Below are 12,708 nucleotides of genomic sequence, written 5' to 3' on the forward strand. Positions count from 1 at the left end.
ACTGCGTCAGAATATGTACTTCGGCCAAACATGTAAGAATTTATAAGTGTTAATTGCACCGACATTGTGCATGGTGACGTACTAATTCTCTCTTACGGTCATAACCTACGTAGGAGCATTATAATCACACCAGGGCTTATTCGCTTCTTCGATGGGTCTACCTACCTAACCGCGTTAAGTCAAACGCCCGAGTGTGTACTGCTCTCCTGTGGATCAACAGTATCTTGCGCGGTCAACAGTAAGCCTGTTGCGATAATTACTCTTCCGAACAACCACAACGATGACCCAAAGTCACAATCACTGCCATTCAATGCTTCTTCATCACCTGTGCGGCAACCATAAGCACCGACTTAACACCGGCTCAAACTAAAGATTTGCTCGTCGCTTTGAATAGGCACCGTTCTCTATTTGACGTGAACTCGTGCGTCTTCAGCATGACTACCACCGTGACTCACAGCATCCAGACTGATGGCTTTCGTATTGTACATTGGCGTCCATATCGCATGTCTAAAGCAGAACACAAGATCATCGAGGATAACGTCTGAGACATGCTACGACGCAACATCATACGTCCTTCCTCGGGTCCCTGGTCATCCCCAGTTGTTCTCGCTTAAAAGAAATATGGGACAGTGCGTTTCTGCGTCGATTACCGTGCGCTAAAAAAATACCGCGCAAGGATGTTTATCCTCTCCCTTGGATCGACAACGCACTGGATTCATTAGAGAGTGCCGAGTATTTTCTTAGCCTCGACTTCAGGTAAGGCTACTGGCAGATAATAATGTCGGAGTCTGATAAAAAGAAGACCGCCTTTTCAACGCCAGATGGGTTGTACGAGTTTCACGTAATGTCTTTTGGACTCTGTCATGCACCCGCCACCTTCGAACGAACGATAGACGGCGTATTGCGTGGTTTGAAGTGGAAAACGTGTCTGTGTTATCTTGATGACACAGTAGTGTTTTATTCACGTTCTCACAGCTTGTACAACGTCTTGACGAAGTCCTCACATGCCTTGCAAAAGCCGGTGTATAGCTTAACACCAAGAAATGTACCTTTGCTAGTAAGACAACCAAGGTTCTCGGCTACTTCGTCAGCAAAGAAGGAATTCGGCTGGACACCGAGAAGCTTGCCGCCGTCCTCGAGTTTCCTCGTCTACTACGTCAAAAAGTCCTGCGCAGCTTTCTTGGGTTATCTTCTCACTTCCGGCGCTTCTTACGTGGCTTCGCGGAACTTGCGTCTCTGGACTCCTCGCAAGGAACATCACCTTCGTTTGGTCCGAAAACTGCGAAAGCACTTCCATGGCATTGAAGCAAGCCCTCACGTCGGATCCAGAACTGTGTCACTTCGATTCAACCGCACCCCCTATTCTTCACACTAACGCAAGTAGTCATGGTCTGGATGCGGTACTCTTGCAGCATGACAAAAACTCACATAAACCCGTCATTGCTTAAGCAAGTCGTTTTCTTACCGCTACAGACAAGAACTACACTGTCACTGAGCAGCAGTGCCTTGATGTTGTTTAGGCAGTGCAAAAATTCCAACCTTATCTTCACAGGCCTCATTTTACCGTCGTTACCGACCATAACGCCCTATGCTGGCTTTCACCGCTGAAAAACATATTGGGTCGCCTCGGTCGCTGGGGGCTTCGCTTGCAGGAGTACGATTTCAATGTCGCCTGCAGATCTGGTGAAAAGTATCAAGATGCCGTCTCTATGGCACCGTCCTTTTCCCAGCGGAGGCCACTCACCATCAATACTCCAAAACGATAGCACCTGTCCAATCGCAGCGCTAAGTTCATCACCTGGCACCCTATCCGTCCTTGTTTCACAACAACGTGTCGACCCATACTGCCACACCATTGTTGACCACTTGACCGGCTGTACTACTCCTCTGAACGCCAGACTTCTTCGATAACTTAAACAATTGAGGCTTGTCGCGCTGGCGTAAGTGCTGCAAACATGAATGCAAGCACTGGTCAGATCAGTGTATACATGGCATATTGCATGGTATATCGACGCTGCGCGGTAAAATATTCTGCACGGTTCTTAATATGTTGACATAAAGATAAATGACGGCAGCACGCTTGCGAACAACGGAAGACAGCTGCCGCAGCGCTATCGTTTCAGGGAGCAGAGCAATGAAATTTACAAAAAAAAAACGAAAACATTATGCGTTTTCGTTCGTATTTAAGGTTCCTAGCTAATATACGCAGCAAAGAAGCTATTTCTATGTGAGTAAGTATAGTCTAGTTCCAGGTGCATTTTCGATTGAGGCAAAGTGAATATTTCTCAACAATGATTACGATGCCCTCACAGATTGCATGAGAAAAACTCTGCGGTTGGAATACTTCATTGATATCAAAAGTCACAGTGCAACTGTTATGTCAACCATGAGTGCACAGCCCTTAAGAAAGCTCTTAGAAAGTACTTAAAAATTCTGTTTGAAAAATAATGCATGCGAAATCGTGTTGCCGATTTGCAGCACTATTTACCAAAAAGTTATTATTGCAAGTCGCAAGAATGCGTGGATACGCGCAGTAAACTAAGAAAAATGTTGACGAAGAGCTATCACTGCGTCAGGGTTGCTTGACATATGAAACTGAACATAAACATTCCCATAGGCATGCAGCCATTCTCATTCCACGTTGGAAGCGGAACCATCCTTGACTTGTCAAACACACTTCGCCCCAACGAAGACAACGCCATGAACACTTACCAGAGATGAATGACTAACGATGCCTCCTTCGATCGGGCTGGTCATTGCAATGATGCGTTTTCGAAGACTAGTCCATTCACTGGTGCAACGAGAAGCCGTCGTTGCAAACAAACATTGTACTGGTCGTTTACTGTATTATTTACTGCTATTACTTTACCTTTGCTTACTCTCTTCACTAGCATATACGTAAAGAGAGGGGAAATGTAGTTTGATGACTTTGATATACGTGTACACAATCTACTCAAACGACCACCGAGAATCACGTCACAAAGGAGAGCTGTCCCGAACACTAGACTGCTTAAAAAAATTGAAGTGCACTGGCTAACCAGTAGCGAAGCAAGAACACAACACAGCGTGCAGTTCCTACGCTCCCCTACGTAGTTCGGGTCACTCAACTAACGTGCTGAAGCGCTGTCAATTAAAAATGTCGCATAGCACCCAACTGAGAGCGGCAAGTGAAGCCAACGAACTGTTACTGGCACACAAGCACACATCGTAGGCTTCTCGAGTGCTATATAGTTGCCTTTGATACACAGGCGCCTATAAACACACAGAGGCACAGGCTTTGTTACGCTTCGTAGTACAACAGGACACTTTCGCTGGTTTTCACACCGCTTACACGCACCGAAAAGCAACCGCAATTACAACACATCCAGTCGTACGCTGAAGGAAGTAAAGTGAAAAGCGTTTGTTGAAATTCGCACTGACCGATACGCTCTTTACGGCGCCTTGTTGTTTTCGCCCACTGCACAGCTCTTAAGAGAGCTCTTAGAAAGTACTTGCGCATTTCTGACCGCGCGACAAAATTTGCTCTTTTGTGCGAAGATGAAGATATGACGAACACGACTGACGTGCCAGATGAAAGAAGTGTTTTGGCAACGCCACGGAGTGAGCTGATGTTGAGAGTATTGCTTCATGGATGGATGGATAAATATGGCTGTACCCTTTAGATCGGGCGATGGCTAGCGCCACCAAGCCGCAATACTTAATGAACCCAAAACTATATTAATTTTTTTCCTTAAAAAGTGAGTTTGAGGATTCGTACTTTGCAGTAAAGAGTTTAATTTTCACTCGTGCCTTGATTTAGGCCACCAATCAGATAACCTTGTTCTAGTTAAGTATACTTGCTTAAAGTCTATTTCGCCCTCCCGGTCCCTAAACCCCAGTGCTTTGAAAAACTCTGCGCCATCATCCTGAACTATAGGGTGAAGCCCTTTACAAAACATTATCAAGTGTTCGGCAGTTTCTTCTTCCTCTCCACACGCATTGTATACTGTGTCTACCCCTTCGTATTTGGCCCGATATGTCTTTGTTCGCACTACTCCCGTCCTTGCCTCAAACAGTAGATAACTACCCCGAGTATTATCATAGATCCTTTCCTTGGAAATTTCCTGTTTAAAAGTTCGATAGATCTCTAGTGCGGACTTCTTAATCATTCCCATTTTCCACATGTCAGTCTCCGTTTCCTTCACCTTCTTCTTAACCGATAGTTCTTTTTGGTTTGGCCACCTGCTGTTTTCGAAGTATTTACCAGTCAACTTCCTGCTTCGCTTCCTCCATTTTGTATCGACATTCTTCATGTACAAGTAGCTCAAAACCTTCCTAGCCTAACGCTCCTCCTTCATTTCTCTCAATCGCTTCTCAAATTTTATCTTGCTGCTAGCTTTCCTGCCCTCAAATGATGTCCATCCCATATCACCTTGTACTCCCTGATTTGGTGTATTCCCGTGAGCTCCTAAAGCAAGCCTACCTATTCCACGTTGCTTAATTTCTAATCTTGCTTGAACTTCTGATCTCATGCACAAGACCGCATTGCCGAACGTCAGCCCAGGAACCATGACCCCTTTCCATATTTCTCTCACAACATCATACCTATTGTAATTCCACAGTGCCCTATTTTTCATCACTGCTGCATTCCTGTTACCTTTAGTCGTCACGTATATTTCGTGTTCCCTCAGGTACTCGGTCCCATTGCTTATCCATACGCCCAGATATTTGTATTTATCTGTTATCTCTAGCGTGACCTCCTGTATCCTAAGCTCACTACCTTCATTGTCAGTGAAAGTCATGACTGCTGATTTTTACTTACTGAATCTAAAATCTAACCTATCTCTCTCATTACCGCAGATGTCCATCAATCTCTGCATACCTTCCCTGTTGTTGGCCATTAGCACTATATCATCTGCGTACGTTAATGCTGGTAGTGCCTGATCAATAAGTAAGTCACAACCAATCTCAAGCTGCCCCTGTCGGCCAAGCCACACGTTTGCTCACGTTTGTCGTCTGCTTCAATGACAGCATGCAATGGGGGGTTTCGCCTTCGTGACGCCATCATTTCTAAGTCCAGTGGTCGCTGCGTCTCACAAAATACATATCAGTGGCTGGCTCTTCCTTTGAATAATATTCGTGCACCAAGTTGAATGGCTGTTAATTGTCGCAGAGGTTTTGGCAACGTCAGGTAGTGAGCTGATGTCGAGAGTATTGCTACACAACCAATCTCGAGCTGCGCCAGTCGGCCAAGCCTTCGTGTGCTCACATTTCTCGTCTTATTAGATCAGAGCATGCGGTGGGGGTTCCGCCATCGCGACGCCCTTATTTCTAGGTCAAGTGGTCGCTGCGTCACACAAAATACATATCAGTGGCTAACTCTACCTTTGAATGACATTCGTGCGCAAAGATAAATGGCTGCTAATCGTCGCAGGGATGAATTCAGCCAAGGTTTGCTCGAGAGTGAGGACGATTTGCACAATATCAGTGTAACTCTAAATTACTAGGGCCATTTTATCCCGACTGCTTGCCGTATCATCACAGTCCATATCGGTTTCAGAACAGTGCAGGTGGAAAAGCTTGATTTGTTTCTAGTTTCACGCGTAATCACGCACAACCATTATACGCTTCGGTTTGCAAAGCACGCCCCCATTCCAGATTGTCCCAAAGTGTATCGACGAGAGATGTATTTCAGAGATCGTGCCCATTGGACAGTTAGAGCCAACCGAAGTATACTAGGGCTCGACCACAGAATAGGCTTTATGAACCGCTAACTGAAAAGTTGTATTCACTTTTATTTCTGATAGCGTGCCGGTAATTTGTTCTTATTAACATCTTTGGGGGTCAATTCCGCCAACTTGGCAAGCATCACGAGTTATACTTTTAATTGTATGATTATGTGAGACGCAACGCAATACTATAACAAATAAGGTTGAACATATACCATGCCGTGCTCGAATTCACCGGCCATTCACCTAGCACATTGATTTTCTTCCAACCACAAGTGCTTGCATGCATAATTGTACGCTAACGAAACCCAACGGGATTCCTTCATTACTGAGACTCCAAGCTTATTGGACGACGTTGGTTGTCAATACTGCCCATTGCGTACAAGGGAAACAGCATACGACACTCAAAACGCCCAAATTAATAAAAAGACACCAGCAGTTATCAGGCAGCCCTACACAGCCGCAAAATAACTTTAAATAAGCCACAGAACCCTGGTATTCCGGCGCGGCCGCAGGTTCTAAGCAGACATAATGTCCTTAACAGTGGTCGGACGACTTTTATGTCAATTTTGTCCCAGAAGGGGGAGTGAGCGTCGTCTTCGCATCCAATACAGTTCTTTAGCAGCCTGCATGCCTGCATGCCCCATCTAAAGGTTTTTCGTAGTCACGCTGTTTTTACGCAAATTTTGCTTACTCAATCCAGTAGTTAGCATTTTCGGTGACGTAAGAATATTTAGCAACTGCATCATGATCACTGGCATGTTCCTGGGCAGTTGCTGCGTGCTATATTGTAGTAGCCGATGTGACAACCATAACCTCTTTCGACGTTTTGTTTTTGCTTTTTTCTTTCGCTTCGTGAATTGACTGGCGTGACAAAACTTCTCTCACAAAAAAAATTCCTCGTGATTTTAGCGAATACGGCCCTGATGTTCTTTAACGTGCGCTAATACGTGCGCATGGACCCTCATCATTTCGCCTTCATCTAAACACAGTCGCAGCGACCATGATTCGGTCCCGGGGCTTTCGGGAAAAGGCACGAAGGAACAGCATATTATGAATCGTAGAAGTTGGTATTATTGCATGCCTACGCGCATTTTTTGGTACTGTTCATGTGATATAATTTGATTGTCCACTTAACAACGTCCACATGTGCATTGCTCGTATGTAGTAATGTCTTCTCCTCTATAGTTTGCTACGATATTTTACAAAAGTGGAAGCTTGAGCTAGTTGGTGCGTAGTCATACTGGCAAGTTTTTCTCAGCCAGAAAACATAGAAAAAAAAGGAAAGAGCACTCTTTCCAGCTACTTTGGAAGTTTTTGTCTATGTTAAAACGTTGAATACACTTGCGAGTTTGTTACAATACGCTCTGTTTGGTTTGTTTTCATATTGTAATTCTGACCCCTCTCTTCACATTGTAAAAAACAATTCACACTGATGGTCCCGCGTAAGAATATATAAGTAAATAAATTGAGTAATGTACACAAGTAAGAATCAGGTCATAGTAACAACATAACCAAAAAATCGTTTTACGTCAGACTAATCACATTTGGCATTTCTCAACTGCAGATGCGATGGCGGCTACGTGCAGATCGTGGACGGCTACAGAGATTCTAACCAGTCGAACCGCGACGCGCCTGGTTTTCACTGCGGTGAGATTGACTCGCCCAAGACGTTCATCTCAGAGACGCCACACGTGAAGATTGTGTTCCATGCAGACTCATACGAGTCCGACACGTACATGCATTTCGACGCCTCTGTCAAACAGCAAGGCGAGGTGTCCTCGCGGTAAGTACTACAACTTTGCCAGCGACACTTCTCGAATACATTTTGTACTGTTCCATTGTTGTAAAACTGGAGTTCTGATCACCCAGTACGCAGCTGAACGAGCTTCTTATCACACGTGAATGAATAGTTCAGGTACTGTAGAAGTGATTACTTCTGCGGCGCTGAAATCCACTGGGCGAGTAAGAAAGAACTTGGAGGACGCTTGACTAGAAAAAAGAGAACAATGACCAACCTGTGTGTTTTTCTCGAAACAACTGAGAGAATCGTTATAAAACTGGAGCTGTTTCAGACCGCTACTGGACCGTGTGACTCGAATAGAAAATCATCATCTTCAATAGCGCGCATACGCGTTAGTCATGAATATTATCTGCCCTCTTCTACTTCACTCTCAGAACAAGTGCGCCAAGTGCGCGATTCAGTCACCAATCTTACACATGGATAAACGGCACCGAGTGAGTCTCCACAAAGTTATATCTACAAGTTACGACATTTTCTTGAAGTAGACATAAATGGTGGCCCGGTGTAGGAGCTTGTTTCAATTTTAGTGTATTTTAATGTTAATGAACCAGCCATGTCAACTGCTACAAGCGCCTATACACAATTCAGTGAGCAGACGCCATGAAGACGGTCAGCAGGCGGCACGGTGCGAATGATTACATGCGGAGAGGCTAATCGTCCTTCCTATTAGCTGAGGGGCCCTTAATTTAGCCTCCAGAGTGCTGAATGGAACCTCTGAAACAAAGTATACAATCGCATGCTTACCTCGCTTGCTGGATTCCGTGCCGACCGGTTGCGCCCTCGTGATCTCCGGTGTCAGCGTAGCTCTGGCCGACTGGGCTCGCCCTAAGTCATCTCCTGACGCCGACGACCTTCGACGACAGTGTAGCTCTGACCGACTGGACTTGCTCAACGCCATCTACTGACGCCGACAAGAGCTCTCGCAAATGGTGCCCAATCCTCGTACTCCTGTGGCCGTGTTTCCATCTTTCCTATCTCTCCTATCCCCTCGAATCGTTGTCGCTCTCTTTGGCTTACCACCTCACGCCTCTTTCTCTTTTCTATACCTTTACTCCTAACCTTTTAATCTCTCCTCACCCCCATTTCATGTGAGCTACTGTTGAAGTGTCGCTCGCTGAAGCAGACAGTTACGGGGCTGACTTTTCTCTTCCTTTCTCTCTTAAGAACCACTTAGTAGTAGTACCCACGTCCCATTTTTTTTCTAGAGTGTTTCCTTTTATAGTTGTGTCAGAGCCAATACAATTACCCTTTGTTACTTGCAAGCGCCGCACACCACTGTGTTTGTGGTGACGACGGCAGAAATTACGATGCCACTTTTTATCGCAGAGAACAAGCGTTCATGTATAAGACGATATTTTGGCATGCCACGGCCCTTGCCTTGCTTCTTTTATTACCAGTGCTCCTTAAGGTGTAACCCCTTAACTGCTCATTTTCTTAGGAACTTTGAGTCGAAAAGTGCCCCTTTTTATTGCTGATTTCGAATCGGATTGTACTAAAAAGTGGCTAGTCAAAGTTGAAAAATTATTTTCCCCACATACTTAGTCAAATGTGAACGGAATAAACTTCATTTTTTGAAGAATACATAGAAAAACAGCTACCTGCTCTTAATGAAATTTTAGAACCCTATAAATAAAGCAGTAACGAATGCCACATTTTTCTTTGTGTGCTAAGCATCCTTGGGGTATTTTGCTCGGGAAGCTTCGGAGCTGCGTGGAAAATTTCAAAACACAAAATAATCCAAGGTGGCTTCGCTGGCAGGCACTCGCGATGTTCGCGTCCGAGCTGTCTTCATCAACATCGAAGCAGCTACTGAATTCACCGTCATCACTGTCTCCACTTCTCGGCACATGATATATATGTTTTTTGTATCATCATCACTACGAGAATATTGCGAAAACAAATAACTTTTTTTGTGTTAACAGCTCAGCTGTGCATGCGTCACCTCCACCGCGGCACGCCGTGTTTTCCTACAAACGCCGCGCTCCTGCTGCAGGAAAAATATAAAGTCTCAAGGAAATGCTGCCTTTTGGTGGATGACATGCAATGTAAGCCGTAAATGACGCTTGTTCACCTGAATACTAGAGAAGAGTGCCCATTCCACTGGTACCAGTTCTACTCGTTCAAAGCAGCTTGCTGATGGCACAAAACACCTACATACTGCCGTTTAGAGAAGCAAAACTACCTTAGGAAGTGCAACAAAAGTAAGTGTAGTGGTGGCGTTGTGAACGAACTTATTCATTGGTGCCGCTAAAACTATCATCATCTTTGCGTTGGGGCATTATGGTGGCTTATTTGGTAGCGGGTGCGAGTGGTCGTGGTGCACGCTCGCAGTACTATGGGCGTTTATTCGCTGCTGCTGCGGGGTAGTATTCGCGCACATGGCAGACTAACGTTACTATAAATATTTCCCCTATGTCACCAAGTGACCAGGACACCTCAACTGGCATTCAACATATTTGCAAAGGGCAAGACTGCGAGTATAGTTATGGCGTAATTATGGAAGAAGAGGCACGGACAGAAAAGAGCGCTGACTTCAACTGAAATTCTATTAGCGTGAACACTGAAAATATATACTCGTGACAGAAATGCGCCCACCAGCGTAATCGCACCACCTATTGCATCGCAGCCAGGCAATCATTATATAATGAAGTAGGTACAACACCACGCAATAGCGCAACCTCACAATATAATACGTCAAAGCCAGATACTCGATTTCTTTTTGAGTGCAACCGAAGGCGGGCTGATACATAGATCACCCAACATTTGCATTTCTTTCGCCAAATGATCTGTCGGGATAGCTGCTGCCGGTGTTTTACGACAACGGTGCACTTTTCAAATTCTGGGTCTGCGACCATAATCTCTACATTGAATACACAGATGGCCTTGAGTAGCTGAGTATACATGGTAATGGTGCTCATTCATGCAGCTGCCCGTTTGTCCAACATACACAATTTGCCGCATGACAACGCAAGTAAATGACAGAAGTCCCAGATGCTGCGAATAGCTTTCTATGTTTGCTTGTGCAGCAGCTCCTACGTGTGGATTGCGCATGCACACGCTTACAGAGGACTGAATGCTTTTCTAGCACAGAGAAAGCAATCTTCACACAAACCTTATCACCTATATTTTTCAATTTATGAGAAATCTTATGTAGGCAGGGAATCACAGCCACGCACTTGGAGCTACTAGCCATGCAGCTCATTGGTGCTTCACGTCCTTTTTTAATGATCCTAAGCAACTTTTCCGCCACCAAAACCAGCACATTATAGGAGAAGCCAGTTCTTATCACACGGGAAGCCTGCTCAAGGAAGCTTTTGATTCACGAGTGGCCGTGCTGCGACCGGGGTTTGTGGCACCGGAGATAGAAAATCGAGATGTCGAGGCAGGAGGAGGGTGAACATCGTAGAGAGGGTTTATTCTCTATATTTACATGGCACGGGCTCTCTGGCACGAAGCTCTACATCGAAAGCTCTACATTGAAAAAGGCTGTCTATTGAACACGCCTCGTGAACCACCGTGAGCAACCCGCGAGAGCTGAATAAATACAGTCTCGTCTCCCCAGATCCCAAGATCAGGGAATAGGTTCATACGGCACTGTCCAATAACATGTCCCGCAGCACACACGAGTGTCATTAGGCCAGCAGCCGCCCCAACAAACACAAATACACAAAAGAAACACGTGTCTTGTCCCGGCGATGCTGCCTCCTTCGGCGAATCTTGCTCCCAGCGAGCCCGGTGAAACGTGTTTGTCATCTTGCCGCTCCCGCCGACCACCCAAGCTTTCTCGAACGGCGATCGCGGTCTAAGCGCCTTCGGGGGGCCAACTTGGAAATCTGATACTGATTTGAGCATCGGCGGCTCATCAGTCAGAGACGCACAGCGTGATGGTTTGAAGTCTCTAATCGGCGGAAGCTCGGCATTGTGGCTTTTACCAGGGCACGAAGACGCCACGTTTCCCATCTCTGCGCAGATCCGATAGACAGCGCTGCTCCATAGAGTAATTTCAGCCACGCAGCGCCCAGTATATGGAAACAGCAGAACGTCTTGGCGCTGCTCCTTATCTCAACAAAATGAGGCGGCTGCCTTTCTTCTGTACTGGCGGCCGTGGTAAAAGGGTGGTCCGCCAAACGCAACAGCCGCAAGACCTGCAGAGAGTGGTTCTGAAACCATGATTAGCGATTCCTCTCTTTACGCGCTTCGAATGATTTGACAAGTATGATAAAAGTGGTTTGCTTACTATAGGATCATGTTTCCGGCAAATGTGTTCACTTGACATCTCATGTCTCTATTCTAAAAACCTTAGAAAAGCATCCTGTGGCAGCTCATGCGTCAGTATTAGAGGAACCATACACTCATCAAAAAGACATAATTTGTTTTAAATGGCAGCTTCGAAGCCATTACCATTGCAACCAAAATAGAAGAAAATTGTCGACAAAACTAAAAACCTTTATGACAGCTGTTTTGTCCAGGCGGCTGGCCATGAGCCGGTCATGGTAAGTGAGAGAAATGTCACTTGAAACTTAAAGAGAAGAATCGCTAATGATTGTTTCAGAAACGCTCTCTGCAAGTCTTGCGGCCACTTGTTAATGAGAAGATTCGTTGAACAGGCATCCCGTCTTACAAGCACTGGTTCCCACAATCATGTGCTGGTTTCGGTGGCGGAAAAGCTACTTAGGACCATTAAAGAGGAACGTAAATCACCTGTGAACTGCGTGGCTAGTGCCTCAAAGTGCGTGGCTGTGATTACCTGTCTACGTAAGATTTCTCACAATTTGAAAAAGATAGGTGATAAGGTGGGTGTGAAGGTTGTTTCTTCTCGCCAGAAAAGCTTTCAGTACTCTGTAAGTGTTTGAATGCGAAGCTCGCACGAAGAAGCAGCTGCACAATAAACTTAGAAGGCCATTTGTAGCGTGTGTGATTGCTGCCATTTACTTGATCCCGTTGCCATGTGGCAAGATTTATGTTAGAAAACGGGCAGGTGACCTAATAAGCGTTTGAAGGAGCATCATTATTATATATACTCAGTTGTTCAGGGCAATCTTGGTATTCATTGTAGAGATTGTGGTTGAAGACCAGAACATGAGAAGTGCACCATTGTCGCAAAACACCGTTAGCAGGTAACACGAAAATTATTGAGGCAAATGAAATTCAAATGCTGGGTGATCATTGTATCAGCATGTCTTTGGTTGCACTCAC

General features: G+C 45.4%; 1 protein-coding gene across 1 annotated transcript in view; it reads left to right on the plus strand.

The window, feature by feature from the left end:
- LOC119166645 (dorsal-ventral patterning protein tolloid) overlaps nt 1–12,708 on the plus strand; it is a 469,222-nt gene that overhangs the window by 300,880 nt on the left and 155,634 nt on the right. Inside the window, exon 3 of the mRNA XM_037417961.2 lies at nt 7,276–7,494. Coding sequence (XP_037273858.1) covers nt 7,276–7,494 — 219 coding nt within the window. The remainder of the gene's footprint in view (nt 1–7,275; nt 7,495–12,708) is intronic.

The sequence above is a fragment of the Rhipicephalus microplus genome, unplaced genomic scaffold (assembly GCF_043290135.1).
Source record: "Rhipicephalus microplus isolate Deutch F79 unplaced genomic scaffold, USDA_Rmic scaffold_16, whole genome shotgun sequence".
Taxonomy (NCBI): Eukaryota; Metazoa; Arthropoda; class Arachnida; order Ixodida; family Ixodidae; genus Rhipicephalus; species Rhipicephalus microplus.